Source organism: Balaenoptera borealis, assembly GCF_965194805.1.
Source record: "Balaenoptera borealis genome assembly, chromosome: 3".
Lineage (NCBI taxonomy): Eukaryota > Metazoa > Chordata > Mammalia > Artiodactyla > Balaenopteridae > Balaenoptera > Balaenoptera borealis.
This window is the reverse complement of record NC_138866.1, coordinates 132398635-132416129: the sequence shown is the minus strand read 5'-3', so window position 1 is coordinate 132416129 and position 17495 is coordinate 132398635. Positions and strand designations below refer to the sequence as shown.

The 17495-nt window shown below is 38.5% G+C and overlaps 1 protein-coding gene across 1 annotated transcript in view; it reads left to right on the top strand.

Moving 5' to 3' along the window:
- Nucleotides 1-236: 236 nt before the first annotated feature.
- The window catches only part of GABRB3 (gamma-aminobutyric acid type A receptor subunit beta3), a 242617-nt gene continuing 225358 nt past the window's right edge, over nt 237-17495 (top strand). Inside the window, exon 1 of the mRNA XM_082385168.1 lies at nt 237-17437. Coding sequence (XP_082241294.1) covers nt 17232-17437 — 206 coding nt within the window. The 5' untranslated portion in view covers nt 237-17231. The remainder of the gene's footprint in view (nt 17438-17495) is intronic.

The following is a 17495-nucleotide window of genomic DNA, read 5'->3' as shown; positions in this document are numbered from 1 at the left end:
TCACTTTGTTATGTAGCAGAAACTAACACACCATTGTAAAGGAATTATACTCCAATAAAGATGTTTAAAAAAAAGAAACACAACTGGGACTTCCCTCGTGGTCCAGTGGTTAAGACTCCATGCTCCCAATGCAGGGGGCTTGGGTTCCATCCCTGGTCAGGGAACTAGATCCCACATGCTGCAACTAAGAGCCCACATGCTGCAACTAAAAGATCCTGCATGCTGCAAGTAAAGATCCCACATGCCACAACTAAAGATCCCACATGCTGCAACGAAGAACTTGTGTGCTGCAACTAAGGCCCAGTGCAGCCAAATAAGTAAAAAATAAAAACAAACAAACAAAAACAAAACAAAACACACAACTATATGTTGTCTACCAAAATAAATAAATAAATAAAAACCCTATAGGGGCTTCCCTGGTGGCGCAGTGGCTGAGAATCTGCCTGCCAATGCTGGGGACACGGGTTTGAGCCCTGGTCTGGGAAGATCCCACATGCCACGGAGCAACTAGGCCCATGAGCCACAATTACTGAGCCTGTGCGTCTGGAGCCTGTGCTCCACAACAAGAGAGGCCACACGCGATAGTGAGAGGCCCGCGCACCACGATGAAGAGTGGCCCCCACTTGCTGCAACTAGATAAAGCCCTCGCACAGAAACGAAGACCCAACACAACCATAAATAAATAAATAAATAAATAAACCCAAAGTTAAAAAAAAAAAAAACACCCTATAAAGTCACAGATTAAAGTATAGGGATGGAGGAAAATATATATTATGCTGTACTGAGTTGAATAGTGTCCCCCCCAAATTCATATCCACTCTGAACCTCAGAATATGACCTTGCTTGGAAATAGTCTTCGCAGATGTAATTAATTAAGATGAGGCTATGCTGGATTAGGTGGCCCCTAAATCCAAAGACTGGTATCTTCATAAGAACATGTGGATACACAGGACACAGGGACTAACAGAGAATACCCCGTGAAGATGGAGGCAGAGGGGAGCGAAGCAGCTATAAGCCAAGGAGCCCCACGGATTGCCAGCCGCACCAGTAAAGTGAGCACAGTCCTGCTGACATCTTGATCTCAGACTCCTGGCCTCTAGAACTGTGGGAGAATACATTTCTGTTGTTTGAAACCACCAGCTTGTAGTAATTTGTTACAGCAGCCCTAGGAAACTGATACATGTGCTAACCATCATTAAAATATACCTAGAGGAGCTATAGTAATTTCAGGCAAGTAGACTTCAGAAGAAGGACAATTATCATGGATAAAGAGGAGGATTATATAATGATAAAGAGGTCAGTTTTCCAAGACATAACACTCCCCGCCTTTAGAGCCAAGAACAGTCTATGGAGACATGAGGACTAAACATCATGTGGTATTCTGAACAGAAGCATGGGACAGAAAGAGAACATAGATGAAACTATGACAATCTGAGCAAAGGGTGAACTTTACTTATATGATGAATCAATGTTGGCTCATTAATTGTAACAAATGTACCTACTATGTAAGATGTTAATAATAGGAGAAACTTGGTGTGGTTTACACTGGAACTGTCTACACCCTCTATAAAATTTTTCTGTCAATTTAAAACCATGACTAGATAATTTAAGAAAAAATTAGAAATGTCTCACAACATTTATGAAACATTTTACCTTAATAAAAGTATTGTATTTAAAAAACAACTGACAATATTTTTAACTCACCAAATACCCACAGATTAGAAAATATAACTAACATTTATGTTGGTGTTCTGAATTGGTCACTATCATACTCTGCTCGTGTGAAGAAAACTGTTATATCTTTTGGGAAAAAGAATTGATGATATTTACAGAGATTTTTTTTTTTTTCCCCAACAATGTACATACCATTTGACTAAGTAATTCCATTTCTTGAGATGTTTCAAAAAGAAAGTGTCAAAATGGAAACAAAGGTTTTGGCCCCAAGATATCAGAAATGAGACTTACTTATAATATTAAATATTAAATATAACATACCTTGTCTAATGTCTTGACAGCTAACATTTTCTTAGTAGAAGGCCACTTGGTTTTTAATACCTTATCTTTACAGGATATATGTCAAGAGCTAAGCAGAGCTAGAGAGAGCTGGGTGGCTAGTTTTGGAAGCAGCTGATTAAGACAAGCAGTTGATTAAGACAAGCCACAGTGAAAGTAACCGTCAAGCCTTGAACAACAGAGATTGATCATAAAGCAAGAGGCAATAGAGGAGAAGTACCAGCCCCCCAGGTTTTGTTTTCCCCGCAGCAGTGCCAAGTGAGGGCTGGGTAGATCAGCTTGGACAGGTGGATCATCTCTGCCCAAGGACCCCCAAATAAGCGGCTCCTGACATTTTGTGTATGTACCCCGAGGCCAGGAAGATGGAGGCAGGAAGGACTAGAAGTGGGAAAGTACTGAGCCCTGAGTCAGGGTGAAGAAGTGTTCTCAAAGTCACCCACTCTTGATGAGCAGGGGAGGCAGCTAGGGAAGGCCTCCAAGTGGAGGTCCCTGGCCTGGGAACGCTGCTATGCCAGAGAGCATGGTCAGTAGGGCCTGAGTCCTGGACAGAGGCCCCCAGAGACTGCAGCACGCTGGCTGTCAGCACCGCTGGTATGGGGAGAGCAGCTTCCTGGGAGGCTTGCCTTCTGAGCTTTGTAACTGCCTGTGGTCAGGCCTGAAAAATCACACATGGAATTCTGGCCTGGAGCTGGAGTCCTCAATATGTGTATCTATTAAAAACAACTTTCCTGTTGCTGTTTGCATAGGAAAAATATATTTATGTTCCCAAGGACAGTATGTCTTTTTAACAAAATGATAGGTGGTCAAAACTTTTAAGTAACATTCCACTCACGATGGGCAGAATACTATAATCCTATGGAGATGTTTTGAAACAAGTGCCAAGAATCAAAAAGTGGTGGACGTTAGAGAGAGGCCATGTGACTGAGTGCAAAGCAGCTGTAGTTAAAAAACACACTCGTTTGGTGCACAGGAAGCAATGTTATAATCATGGAGATGGTTAGGAAATTAATTGGGAATTTCAGGTGGATATGTACTACAGTACAATCTAGCCTGTTTAAAATAATAAGAAAGAGGCTTCTGGTTATGATGTTCTAGACAAACATTTAAAATTCAGGAACAGGTTATTGACCTGAAATAGGAGATGCCTATATCTGGATGATTAGCGGAACTTATTAACTCATGGATTCATTCAGTGACTATTTATTGAATGGTTACTAGGTCAAATGGTAAAACATGTTGTTTTATATCCAAATAATTGATGAACTAGAGATTAGATCTAGAAAATTACTCCTGATTCAGCACAGAGAGAAAATGAGGTGGAAAGTATGGGATTTTCACAGTCAATGTTACTTTAAGAAATGATTACTATAAACCCTGATGTCCAATGTAAGAGTCCTACAAGGAGAAGCTATAGAGAAGAGCGTCAAAGAGGGCAGGCAGGTGAACAGTGTAAGTGATACAATTTCTAGAACCTCATGCATGAATTCTCAGATTGAATATTCACAAAAGTAAGGATAAACAAAAAGAAATCCATAGCCAGGCTCTTCATGGTAAATATGTAGAACATCACAATTTCCATGGATCTGAGCAAATTCCAAATAGGATAAACTCAAAGAAATCCTTGGAAAGACAAGAAGAGAAAGAACAATGAAATTGATATCAGTTTTCACAGAAACAACAATGAGGCCTGAAGACAGTGAGCTATTTTCATCAAAATACTAATAGAAAATGTTAACTATTGAGACAGTAGACCAGCCATGTCACATGTAATATTCAATATTATAAATAAGTCTCATTTTTGACATCTTGGGGCCAAAGCCTTTGTTTCCATCTTGACACCCCAGAACACTAGAAGTCTATATTTAGCTAGGCAAGGCCCTACAGTAAGCACAAAATAAATACAATTTTCAAATAAATAGAAATGAAAGAGTTTACCACTCACAGGGTCTCACTGAAAAAGAAAAAAATATCAGGAAGAGCAGTGAGAAGAAAAGAATGGAAATGCAAGAAACATGACAGAAAGAAATTGTTAAACATGGCAGTAATTCTCAACAAATATTCTTTAATATTAATAATAATGAAACTTACACTGATATATGAGGCACAGATTAAAATAAGGACTGAACAATTATTTTACTTCAGGAATGAAAGAATAATATAACATTGGGAAATTTATTAATGGGCTGAGGATTAAACATGGCAGATTAAATCTAATCATTTATCTTTCCTCTTTATTGTCTTCTGTTGACAAAAAATATTTTTAGTGTTGTACAGAAAGAATAAGGGGAAAGGGTAAATGTGCTATTTCCTATTCCTTCTGCTAAGTATAGCTAAAAACACTAGAAGTTATATATTTGAAAATTACAAACATAAGAAGACATTGAATGGTGGGGAGAAAAATGCAGATGGCCGAGGGAGATGGGAGTGACATAGCAGTGAATTACCTGGGCTTTCTTTATGTCTCATGTATCTCAGACTGAGTGCTATAGAAGCCAGCAATCTGGAAATGCCAGCAAGTACAAACAGAAAAAAAGGAACCCCAAGAAAAGTCTGCCCTTTCTAGCCAAAGACCAAGAAAGGGCAGTACCGGAAGACAGAAAAGTTTTAGACAATAACATACTTACTCCTGCCAAACACCACTGAAAATACTGTGGCCTGTCCCACTCCTTAGCCACTTCAAGGCTAATTGGTGCCTAGACTAACAACAGCTCCGTCCGGCTGTAAGAGGACCTCAGTACCCCCCAGGGGTGGAGCCAAAGCAGGCAGAGTGTGAAGGCAGGATGTTCATCCTTAGTGGATGGTAACAGAAGCTCCTAGACCTACTCATTGGAGACCATGTGGGGAGCATGGCCTTTCCTCCTCTCAGAGTAATGAGGAGCCCTCATTCCCCACAGGCGTGGTGCCAGAGGAGGTTTAGTGGAAAAGTCTTTTACCAAGACCCAGAGGTAATGAAACCACCCTCCTGCAGTGTCAGTGGAAGACATATGAGGAGCAGTAATGAGACACTGCTCTCTCTCTCTCTCTCCAACTATAATCAACGGAGGCCTACTGGGGCTCCTGAACCCCCACGTCAACCAGCAGGGGGTCTCTCCCTCCCTGGGAGTCAATGAAAGCAGAGTGGACAAACCCGACTTCCACCCTTATCTGGCAGTAATAAAGCAGGCCCTTTTCCCTACCAGAATGGAATTGGAGGGTGCTAGATAAAACAGAAGAGTTAAAGGAGATCCAGATATTTGCAACATAATACACAGAATGTCCAGGTTTTGATAGAAAACAATTTATCATACCAAGACAAGGAAGATCTTGAATGGAATAAAAAAAACAATGAATAGATGCCAGCACTAAGATAACAGAGATGTTAGAATCATCAAACAAAGATTTTTAAAGCAGCCATTATAAAAATTCAACAAGAATTATGAACACACTTGAAATGTATGAAAACAATAGTCTCAGCAAAGAAATAGAAGATATAGGGAAAAACTGTTGATAAGTGGAAATTTTAGAGTTGCAAAAATACAATAACCAAAATAAAAGACTCAATGGATGGGCTCAACAGCAGAGTGGAGGGGACAGAGGAAAGAAGCAGTGACTTGAAAATGGAAATCACTCAATTTGAACAGCAGAGAGAAAATAAACTGAAAGAAAAAGTACTGAACACAGCCTCAGTGACCTGTGGAACTATAACAAAAGACCTAGCATTCATGCAATCAGAGTCTCCAAACTCCAGAGACCCAGAGAAAGAAGTTGGGGCTGAAAAGTATTAAAAAAATAATGGCTGAAATATCCCCAAATTTTACAAAACACATGAACTGACATTCATGAATCTGAGCAAATTCAAAATAGGATAAACCCAAAGAAATCCATAGAAAGGTACATCATAATCAAACTTCTGAAAACAAAAGAGAAAGAAGAAAATTTGGAAGCACCCAGAGAGAAGTGACACACTATAAATAAAGGAAAAACAATTCAAGTGACAGAAAATTTCTCGTCAGAAATGATGGAGGCCATAAGAAAATGGTGCAGTACTTCCAAGTGCTGAAAGAACTATCAACTGTGAATTCTATATCTGGTTAAAAAAACCCTTCAGGGATGAAGAAGAAATAAAGACAATTTCAGATGAAGGAAAAGTAAGGGAATTTTTCACTAGCAGATCTATTTGAAAAAAAAAAAAAAGGCTAAAGGATATTCTCTTTAAAGGAAGGAAACTTGGGGGGGAATATCCCAAGTAAAAAGATGTGGAACTTACCTCCCCCAATGAACACATCAAAAACATATCTACATGTGGACAATTCTCAATGAAAACTAACTGGAAATTGGCAGAAGGACTCCTGTACAACCAAGGCTATAAGAAAGTTACACATGTAACTGGGTAGGAAGGGAAGAAAAGTGATTGGGTTGGGACCAATTTACTCTGAAGAGTCTCAGAGGAAAAGGGAGATCACACAGGTGGACCCTTACCCTAGGGAGAGTGTAGGTCAAGCCACAGACTGGACATCTTACATATAGGAGAAAAGCCCCCTCTGTGCCTTGGAGACCACCGGGAAAGACAGAAAGGCTGGAGAAGCCTAGACTCCACTCATGAGGACTGTGCAGGTGATGGCTTGCCCCTAGGCAGGGTGGGGGGTGTGGGGCTGCCCTGGTGGCTGCTGGGTTTCCTACAACCACCTTGCCATGTTCCCCAGCCTGAGCTGAGCAAATGCCATGGTCCTGCTCACTTCATGCCACAGGTGGCACTGGATCTAAGATGGCCAGAATGTGGAAGAAGACTCTTTAGAAGCAGAGTTGACCCAGAGTTGACCCAGTTGAAGCAGAGCCCAGGTGGGATGGCAGTGGACACTGTTGTTTACTCAAGCAGCACCCCTGAATCAGCTCAGATCTCCGACAGCAGTATGGCTTCTGGGTTTACTATGATTGCCTTGCTGTATATCCAAGCTGAGCAAAGGCTCCAACCTGCTCACTCCATGGCACAGCACCACACTAGATCTGGGGCAACCACATCCCAGAAAAGGATGAAGCTGTGGGCTGTGTCTGAGTGGAGCTGTGGAATCCAACACAGGCAGAGCATAGGACCTCTGTGAGTGCACAAGCCCCACTTGATTCATCACTCCCCTCGTTTGGGGGGACGGTCTCAGTGCAGGAAGAGGGAAAAACACACATTTAAAGGGGACACATTCACTGTGAACCCCCAGGGTAATACTCTTAGGTTATAAATAAATAAATTAAATAAATTAATAAACAAGCAAACAAGTAAATGGAACAGAGCCAGCTCAAGCCTGACCTTCAGGGTTTCCACTCCAGTAACGTGGGATTGGACCAGACACCCAATAGGGTGGAGATGGCCACTGACCAGAGAGGAAGTCCTGTCTCACACCAGGAGCCTGCTCTAGCTCCTCCAACTCCAGCCCCACCCCTACCAAGGTGATAGCTGCCAGCACACCCTGAGGAAAAACATGACTGGCATCCACATCAAATCCAGCACCCCCATCAGAGACACTGGGCACACACAGTCTACATAGGGATATTCCTACATAAGAACACCCCTTAAGACCACAGTAAGCAACTGTTTCACCTAAATTCATAGAGGCAGAGAAAGTTAAGTAAAATGAAAAGGCAGAGAAACTGCTCTCAATTGAAAGAGCAAGAGAATACTCATGAAAAAATAAATAATGAAACAGAAATAAACAATTTACCAGGTAAATAATTCAAAGCATTGTTTATAAAAATTTTAAATGGATTAGTGAAAAGAATTGATATAAACAGTGAATATTTTAACAAGGACCTAGAAAATATTAAAAAACAATCATAAAAGAAGAATTCAGTAGCTGAAATAAAAAAACACACTAGAAGGAATGACTAGCAGACTAAATGATACAGAAGAAGGCATACATGATCTAGAATATAGAATAATGGAAATCATCCAATCAGAACAGCAAAAAGAAAAGCAAGTTTAAAAAAATGAAAACAGTTTAAGAGATCTTTAGGATAACATTAGACATACCACCATTTGTATTATAGGGGTCTCAGAAGGAGAAGAGAGAGAAAAGGGGATAAAAGATGTATTTGAAGAAATTATGGCTAAAAAATTCCCAAGCCTGTAGAAGGACACAGACATTCAGACACAGGAAGCACAGAGGAGCCCAAACAAGATGAATGCAACAAGGCCACACTAAGACATATAATTAAAATGGTAAAGGCTAAAGATGAAGAGAGAACTCTAAAGGCAGCAAGAGAAAAACAAAGAGTCATATATAAAGGAATCCCTATAAAGCCATCAGCTGATTTCTCTACAGAAACTTCACAGGCCAGAAGGGAGTAACAAGATATATTCAAAGTCCCAAAAGGGAAAAACCTGCAGCCTAGGATACTCTATCCAGCAATATTATCATTTAGAATAGAAGGAATGATAAAGACTTCTCAGATAAGCAAATCTAAGAGAGTTCATCAATGCTAAACCTATCCTAAAAAAATGTCAAAGTGGAAAAGAATTAAGAATCTATAGGAAAGGGAAAATTCCACTAAGAAAGGCAATTGCATAGTAAAGACAGAGGATCACCACTTAAATAAGCCAGCATGTAATTAAAAGACAAAAAGTTGTAAAAGTAATTATACTGACAGTAAACTAATAAGGGATAAACATGAAGATGTAAAATATGACATCAAAAACACAAAATGTGGGGGAAGGGAGTAAAAAATGTAGATTGTTTAGAATATGTTTGAACTTAAATGGCTACGAGTTTAAAACAAGTAGATATAGTTATAGGTCAACATATGTGAACCTCATGATAACCACAAATCAAAAACCTACAATAGATACATGAAACCCAAAAAGAATGGAATCCAAGCATACTACTAAAGAAAATCATCAAACCGCAATGGTAGAAACAAAAAGAAAAAGAAATGAAGAGAGAAGAATGACAGAAACAACTGGAAAACATGTACTGAAATGACAGTAAGTACATGCTACAATCATTTCTTTAAATGTCAGTGGACTAAAGGCTCCAATCAAAAGACATAGCCTGGCTGATTGGATAAAAAAAAACAAGACTCTTCCATATGCTGCCTACAAGGGACTCCCTTCAGAGCTAAAGACACACACAGACTGAAAGTGAGGGGATGGAAAAAGATATTTCATGCAAATGCAAAGGACAAGAAAGCAGGGAGCAATACTCATATCAGGCAAGATAGACTTTAAAACAAAGGCTATAATGAAAGACAAAGAAGGGCATTCCATGATGTAAAAGGGATCAATACAAGAAGAGGACATTACACTTGTTAACATATATGCACCCAATTCAGGAGCACCTAAATATATAAAACAAATACTAACAGACATAAAGAGAGAAATTGACAATAGTACGATAATAATACTACTTTGGGTTTTAACAGGAAAAACTATACCAATTTCCTATTTTATGGTCTTAAAACATTGTAACAATTCTTCATTTTACCTTGTCTCTTATTGCACCCAATTCATTCTAGTGAGTATTTTGCCATCTCTTTCATACGTTCAGTCAGCACTGTTACACAGTCAAGGTTAGGAAGGTGATTCACATGAAGAAATTAATGGTGCTTTTGTAAAATACAAGTAATTGATAGATTTTTAGGGACATTGTTATTGAATGTATTATTCTCTACAGTGATACCTCAGAATGCACATACATCATCCCTAGTTTAAGTTCTTTCCTTTTGGCATTTATGGTATAAGCAGAATACTTCTGGTAAACTTAGGTAGTAAAAGGTTTCAGGTGCATGTGAACAACAATAAATGTATTATTTATTGACAAAAAACACAGTAATCTAAGATTCCATCTTAAGAAGCTAGAAAAAGAAGAGCAAAGTAAACCCAAAGTAAGTAAAGAAAATAATTAGGGTGAGAGTAGAAATTAATAAAATAGAAAACAGACAAATGATAAAGAAAAATCAATGAAACCAAAAGCAGATTCTTTGAAAATATTAATAAAAGCAATCAACCTCTCTGTAGACTTATTAAGAAAAGACAAAAAGACACAAACTACCAAAATCAGGAAATAAAGATGGAACATAACTACATATACTACAGACTTCAAAATTATAGTAAGGGAACATTATAGGCATTTTTGTTACTAAATTTGACAACTTAGGTGAAATGGACAAGCTTCTCAAAATACATAAATTAGCAAAACTGTCACGAGAAGAAATAGAAATCTAAATAGACTTATGCCTGTTAAAGAAATTATATTTATCATTAAAATCTAAGGGAAACTTCAAGGGCAGATGGTTTCTTTGATGAATTCCAGAAAATATTTAAGTAAGAAATGATAATTATCCTACAAAAAAATCCTTCAAAACTTAGAGAATGAGGGAGCGTGTTGTAGCCTCATTTTGCACTGAAACTAAAACCAGACAAGAAAAGGACATTATACAGCACTCATGAACCTAGACAGAAATCCTCATCAAAAATATTAGGAAGTCAAATCCACAGATACATTAAAAATGTAAGCAACATGACCAAGTAATGTTTATCCTGGGAATGCAAAGATTGCTTCACATTTGAAGATCAATGTCATCTACCACATTAAAACCATAAAGGAGAAAATCCATATGATTAACTCCATAGATACACAACAACAACAAAAGCATCTGACAAAATTCCACTTCATTCTTCATAAAATTTTCCACAAACTGGGAACGGAAGGCATATTTCTTAATCTGTTGAAGGGTACCTAAAGAAAACTTTTTGTTTTTGTTTTTTGACTTTTTTAAAAAAATGTAAAGCCATCATAAACTTACAGAGAAGTTTGAAGGACTTCACAATGAACTTTTCCCTGAACCATCTGTGCATAAGAAGCCAAGCTGATGACTATCATCCTCAAAGAGCTGAGTGTTTTTCACACATGCAAGGAGACTTTCCTATGTTATTACAATACGATCATCAAAATCAGGAAATAGATATTAACTTACTACTCTGCAATCTTCAGATCCCATTCAAGATCCACCAATTGCCCCACTAATATCTCTTACAGTTCAGAATCATACATGCATTAAGAATCCCTGACTCTTCAGTTTCCTTCAGTTTGGGGTAGTTCCTCAGTCTTTCCTGACTTTGATGACATTGGCACTTTTAAATATTACAGGGCAATTGGGTTGTATTTGAAGTCTCTCAATTGGAATTTGTTTGATGTTTTCTCATGATCACATTCAGGTTATACATCTTTGTTAGGCATGTCATAGAGCTGATACAATATTCTTCTCAATGTATTATATCATGGGACACATTATTTTGATTTATTTCATTCTTTAATTTATTTGTATTGATCACTTGATTATGGTGGTGTTTGCCAGCTATACTGTAAAGTTTCTTCTTCATAATTAGTATTTTGTGGGGAATGTAATTAAAAGCTATGTAAATATGCCATTTGTGATTAAACATTTCATTAGCTAATTGATTATTATGCATTAACTCATATTTTTCTCTTCTTTTTCTATGGGTTGTAGCTCATTATTGTCATTATTAATTTTTATGCTCAAATTTTTTTCCAGAATTGGGCAGCACAAACACATTCAAGCTGGATTCTGTGTCTCTTTGACACGTCCCCATCATTCTTTAAACACTTCCTGTTCTCTGGCACAAGATATTTCAATCTTACCTTGTACTTTCCTGGCCTATCTCAAGAATCAACCCTTTTCCCAAAGAGCCATGGCTCTGTTTAGTTAGAAAATTATACATAGAATCCATGATCTGGGTGCAGGGGTGCAATAGCTGATTGCTATTGGGCTGTCATTGTTCTTAGGCATTCTTGGTGGATAGAACTTGAGAATATATGTACATATGTGTATATATGTAGGTGTACAGAAAAATATACATACAGTATATGCATATATATGTGTATGTACATATTTGTGCTTATCTATACATTTTGAAAATCATTATTTCACACGAATATGTTTGACCGCAATCTCACACCACAGGGATTATTTCTCTGTCTTTTAGTATTTGTAACTCCCATCTCCAGAGAGAGAAATCTGGCTTCCATTATCTTTAATATACTTACTCATTTGATAAGTGCCCCACTGTATAACAAATCTCTTGTTGCTGCCACTACCCTGCACACTTTCTGCTCTCCCTGTTCAGGTTCTGAATCTCATTTTGGGCCATCCCAGAATGTGGATGCCATCCTTACTCTTCTCAAGTTCTGAGTTTCCATGACAGGTCACCCCAACACATGGATGCCCACATCTCCCCTTGCACAGTGTTAGGATGCCTTCTTAATGCTGCTTGGGCTCCAGTTCCTTATTCCAGGCTGGTCCACATTAATGGATGCCTTTCTCATCCTGCCTGGGCTTAGATCCACACTCAGGGTAGTCCCCATGTCTGGATATTCTACCCTCTGAGACCCTTACAGCCACATGAGCCCTCCTGCCATTGGGACGTGGCTCCACCTTGCCTTGGCTCTGATGTCAAACACAGGCTGCTTTGTCCACATCAATGCCTTCCTCATCTCCCATGCGCTCTGACACCCATGCCAGGCTGTCCTTCCCCTGTGATACCCTACTTACTTTTGTTTTGGCTGTGACATCCTAACTCAGCTTTCCACCCCAAAAGATGTCTTTTTTCATCCACTTGAGCTATGAACCCTCATGCTCTCCTCACACTACCTGGGCTCCTCATTCCATGCCAGATGTGTATCTTGTATGGCCCTACCCTTAAGACTGAAATTTTCAGAGAGGTGCAAAAAGGGGCAAAGAGGAAAGGGTAGAGAGAACAGAAGAAAAATAAGAGGAAGATGTTAACATCATACTTAACGGTAAAAACAACAACAACAACAACAACAAAAAATCTGAACATTTTCCCTTAATATTGGAATAAAGCAAGGGTATCCACTCTCACCACTTCTATTCCACATTGCCTTGGAGGTCTCTGTCAGGGCTGTAAGGCAAGAAAAAGAAATAAAAAGCATCCAGAAAGGAGAGGAAGAAGTAAAACTATCTATATTCGGAGATTATATGATTGACTTTTTTTATGTAATCCTAAGGAATCTACAAAAATTTTTATCAAAATAATAGTACATTGAGCAAGGTTATAGGACACAATGTGAATATATTAAAATCAATTATATGTCTATATACTACCAACAAACAATTGGACAATGAAGTATTAAAAATAACATTTATAACAGCATAAAATATGAAATAATTAGGGATATATTTACTGAATCAAATACAAGACTTTGCACAGAAATCTACAAAGTATTTCTGAGAAAAATTAAATATGATCTATTATAAATAAATAGAGAGATACAGAGTTTTCACAGATTGGAGGATTCAATACTGTTAAGATACCAATTTTCCCTGAATTCATCGATAGATTTTATGTAATATGAATTAAAATCCCATGAAGCTTCTTTATAGAAATTGAAAAGATCATTCTAAAATGTCTATGAAAATGAAAAAACTTCAAATAGTCAAAAACATATTTTAAGAAGAAGATCAAAGTTGGATAATTTACCTTACAGCTACATTAATCAGAACAACATGGAATCGGTGAAAGAATACATGTGTAAGTCAATGAAACAGAGTAAATGAAATAGAGTCCCCAAAATACACCAACATATATAAGGTCTATTGATTTTCAACAAAAATGTAGAAGTAACTCAATGGAAGAAAGAATAATATTTTCAACAAATTGTGTTGAAACAACTGGACATCCACGTGGAAGAAAAGAACCTTGACCCTTACATTATCCACAAAAAATTAGCTCTAAGTATATCAAAGGTGTAAATATGAATGCTAACTTTTTAAAGAAAACCCAGAGAAAATCTTAACTTCTGATTAGGTAAAGTTTTCTTAGGTGGGATACCAAAAGTCTGACCCATAAAAGATAAAGATTGATAAACTGAACTTCATCTAAATTAAATCCTTCTTTTCTTTGAAAGACACTATCAAAGAAAGCAAACAGAAAGGCCACAGAATAGGAGAAAATATTCTCATTACATATATTTTATAAAGGATTTGTATCTAAAATATATAGAGAACTCATATCTCAATAAAAAAGACTAAGAATGCAATTTAAAAATGGGAAAAAATTTATATATTCAAAAAGAAGATAAGAATGGCCAGTAGGCAAATGAAATACATTTACATGTCACCAGGAAAGTACAAATTCAAACCTCATGAGATACCACTACACGCCCACCAGGATTGATGGCGGTGATGTGGAAGAGCCACTTCTCATGCATTGCTGGTGAAATGTAAAATTCTTCAATTACTTTGGAAAATATTTTAGCAGTTCCTTATAAAACTAAACATGCACTCTACTATATGATTCAGCCATTCACGCCTAGGTATTTACCTAAGAGAAATGAAACCATATGTCCACACAAAGACTTGTACATGACTTTGTATTCATAATGGCCCAAACTAGAAAGGTCCATCAACAGATGAATGGATAAACAAATTGTGGAATAACCACACAATGGAATGCTACCCAGCAGTAAAACAAACTATGGATCTGCAACAAGGATGGATGTCAGAAACATTATACTGAAAGAAAGAAACCAGCCATAAAATAACATATACTGTGTAATGCCACTTATATGGCATACTGGAACAGGCAAAAAAAAAAAAAATCTATAATGACAGATGTTAGGTCAGTGCTTATCTGGATCCGGAATGGCATGTATGCTAAAGGGTTGAGATGGAATTTTGGGGATGATAGAAATGTACACTGGTCTACACATTTTTCAAAAATCATCTAATTATATATTTAACTTTTAATTTCATGTGTCATACTTCAAATTGATTGAGTTATTTTAAAGAGCTTTAAAATATATTGTCAGAAACTTTGATACTGTTTAAAAAGACAACTTGATTTTCTATAAGTAAGAGGCAACTATGAACAAAACACAGTTTGGTGAAGGCTTTTTGGTCAGTCCAAATGCACAAACATGGACTAGGTAAAGTGATCATGTGATGCTCTTCATCTATTTCCTCCCTTTCCTGCTTCTTACCTTAAGGACCCCAAAATGTTATTCTAGCCTGTTTAAAACCACTTTACTATGAACAAAATTGCATTCATCTCCTTTTTCTTCTGACATGAAAATTTATCCTTTGTAAGACCCCTAAAGCCTTTTTCTCTTTCTGTAGAAAATAAAGAACTGCATCAGTTATTTCCAGCTGATTTGGCTAATATGTTAGCACCATCTAGTAAAGATATGAAAATATTCTTGGTTTCAGGAATCCTGGCAAGAGAGTGGAAGGATGGGGTTACCTGGGGTTCACGGCACATCCAACCCTCCAAGAAGGCTGTGGGAGGAGCTGAGACAGGAGGGCAGCCAAGGGTTGCACGCCCAACCTTTGTTGCTCACATAGGTGCAAGTTGGCCAGCAATTGTGATGAGCTTCATGGCCCAGTGTATCTTGATTATACCAGTGTACACTTACTGCAATGTTTCTCTTAGATTTTGCCTTCATATTAGAAAAAGACTGCATTTTAGGTGACACTTTTAGTGATTTGCCAATGGGTTTATGACTTAGCCTGGGTTCACCAGAAAACATATGCTGAGGCAAAATTGAAGTGCTATTGCTTTTCTAGGGTGTGTAATACTGATGAAAACAGGAGTGAAGGAAAAGGGGATCCAGGCATGGAAGGAGAGGGAAAAGAAAGGAGTTACTATGGCATCTCAGGACATTTCATAGGGAGAAATAGAGGGAGAATCATTTATCCCCTGGCTCCCATCTTCTGTTCATCTAAGGTCCATCCCATGGATGGCAAACACTACAGTAATTTCAGATTGCACATTTGTGAGTACTGAGTAGGTCCTGTTGAATTTGGACCTCATTGCTAACTGAGAAGCCTGAAGATGGGAGATGAGAGACAATCAATGTGGACAGGTGGTGAGGGGTATGGATTTGTTCCCATGTAAAGCTGATCAGAGCTCTTGCAGAACTGCATGGTGAAGCAACAACTGGAATGAAAAATAAGGCCAAGATACTCAGAGACTTGCTGAAGCCAAGATCTGAGGTGTTACATGGTTGGATGACAATAACATTTGTAATGTTGTTTTCAAGTTTTAGAACATACAAAATAGTAGAAAGGGGGATCATTCTTGCTATGTTGTTGGTTTTTCTCAAGCACCTTATTCTCACTGTTTGTTTTCTATAGCCATGATCCCCAGCAGGGCATTTCTCTAAAAGAGGTACATGCAAACAGGAGAAATAGACTGAAACATGAATGTGGAGGGGAAGGTATGATAATGCAAATCTAATTTTCCTGATAATTCCATTGCACATGAACAGGACACAGAATACAAGTAGTTGTAAATAGATTTTTCCAGAAAATAATTAGGGAGCTAAATTTATCTCTTAACCTTATCTTAATACCAACCATTCAGCTTCTGTGGTCACATTTTATGTTCCAAAAATAAAATTGTTGATTTTTTTTAAAAAGGCAATGATATTTAAAATTAATGTCAGAAACATGCCAACTTGAGAACCAGGGCCTAGATTTAGATATTTACCCATATAAAGTCTTGACAATAGAAAAGAAAACCTTAAGCTTTGTAGAAAAAGTAATTAATACAGAGAAGCAGTTACCTATAATTAACCATTCATTAGGTCCTGGAATGGCCCAAGGTAGTCTATCAAGCAGAAAATGGACTTGATTTGTAAGTGTTGTTGGTTGACCACAAGTAGGAATGTGTAATCATCTTCATCAGTATTAGAAGTCTGAAGCACAGAGGACCATTCAGTAAAGAAAAATATATGACCTATGACTCTGGGTGAGCAGACATTCCTCAGGTACACAGTGGTGACATACAGGGCAGGGTGGACCGTGGTGCACGTCGGTCTGTTTCTTGGCCAAGGTGCAGGAGGTTCTCTTCTAAAATGAGAACCAAAGGATGGGGGCCAGTCATAGGGAAAACGAGGTTCCTTGCCTTATATTAAGAACCACGGACAGCTCCAGGCTGCACCAGAAAAGGCACATTATTTTCCCGTTCCTGGGATGATAGTCCAGGGTCTCCACGTCTTATTCGGACTCCGGCTTCCCGATAATAAAGCAAGAGTGCATATCCAGGCCTCTCTTTAACACTCCTTATAAATGTATTTATGTAAGTAGGGAGGGCCCAGTGCTCACATGAAATGTTCAGGGGGTGAGAGTGAGAGAAATAGTTTAAAGAACCAATTTAAAAAATGGTCTTATATTGCATAAATAATTAATCAGGCCGCCATGCAAGGGGCTGGATGGCGGGTCAGGCAGGAAAGCCTGGGGGTGGGGGCAGGGGCGGGGATCCCCGCATCGCTGTTAGAATGCTCGGTGACTGTGGGGGAGAGCGGATCCCACCCAGGTTAGGTCAGAGGAGCAGCGCCATGTGCTCCGGGATCCCGGCTCTCCTGCTGCCCATCTGGCTCTCCTGGACCCTGGGGACGCGAGGCTCAGAGCCCCGCAGGTGAGGTAGGGGCTTCCCCCGGGCCACGCAGCCTCCCTCTCTGCTCCGTAGCTCGCAG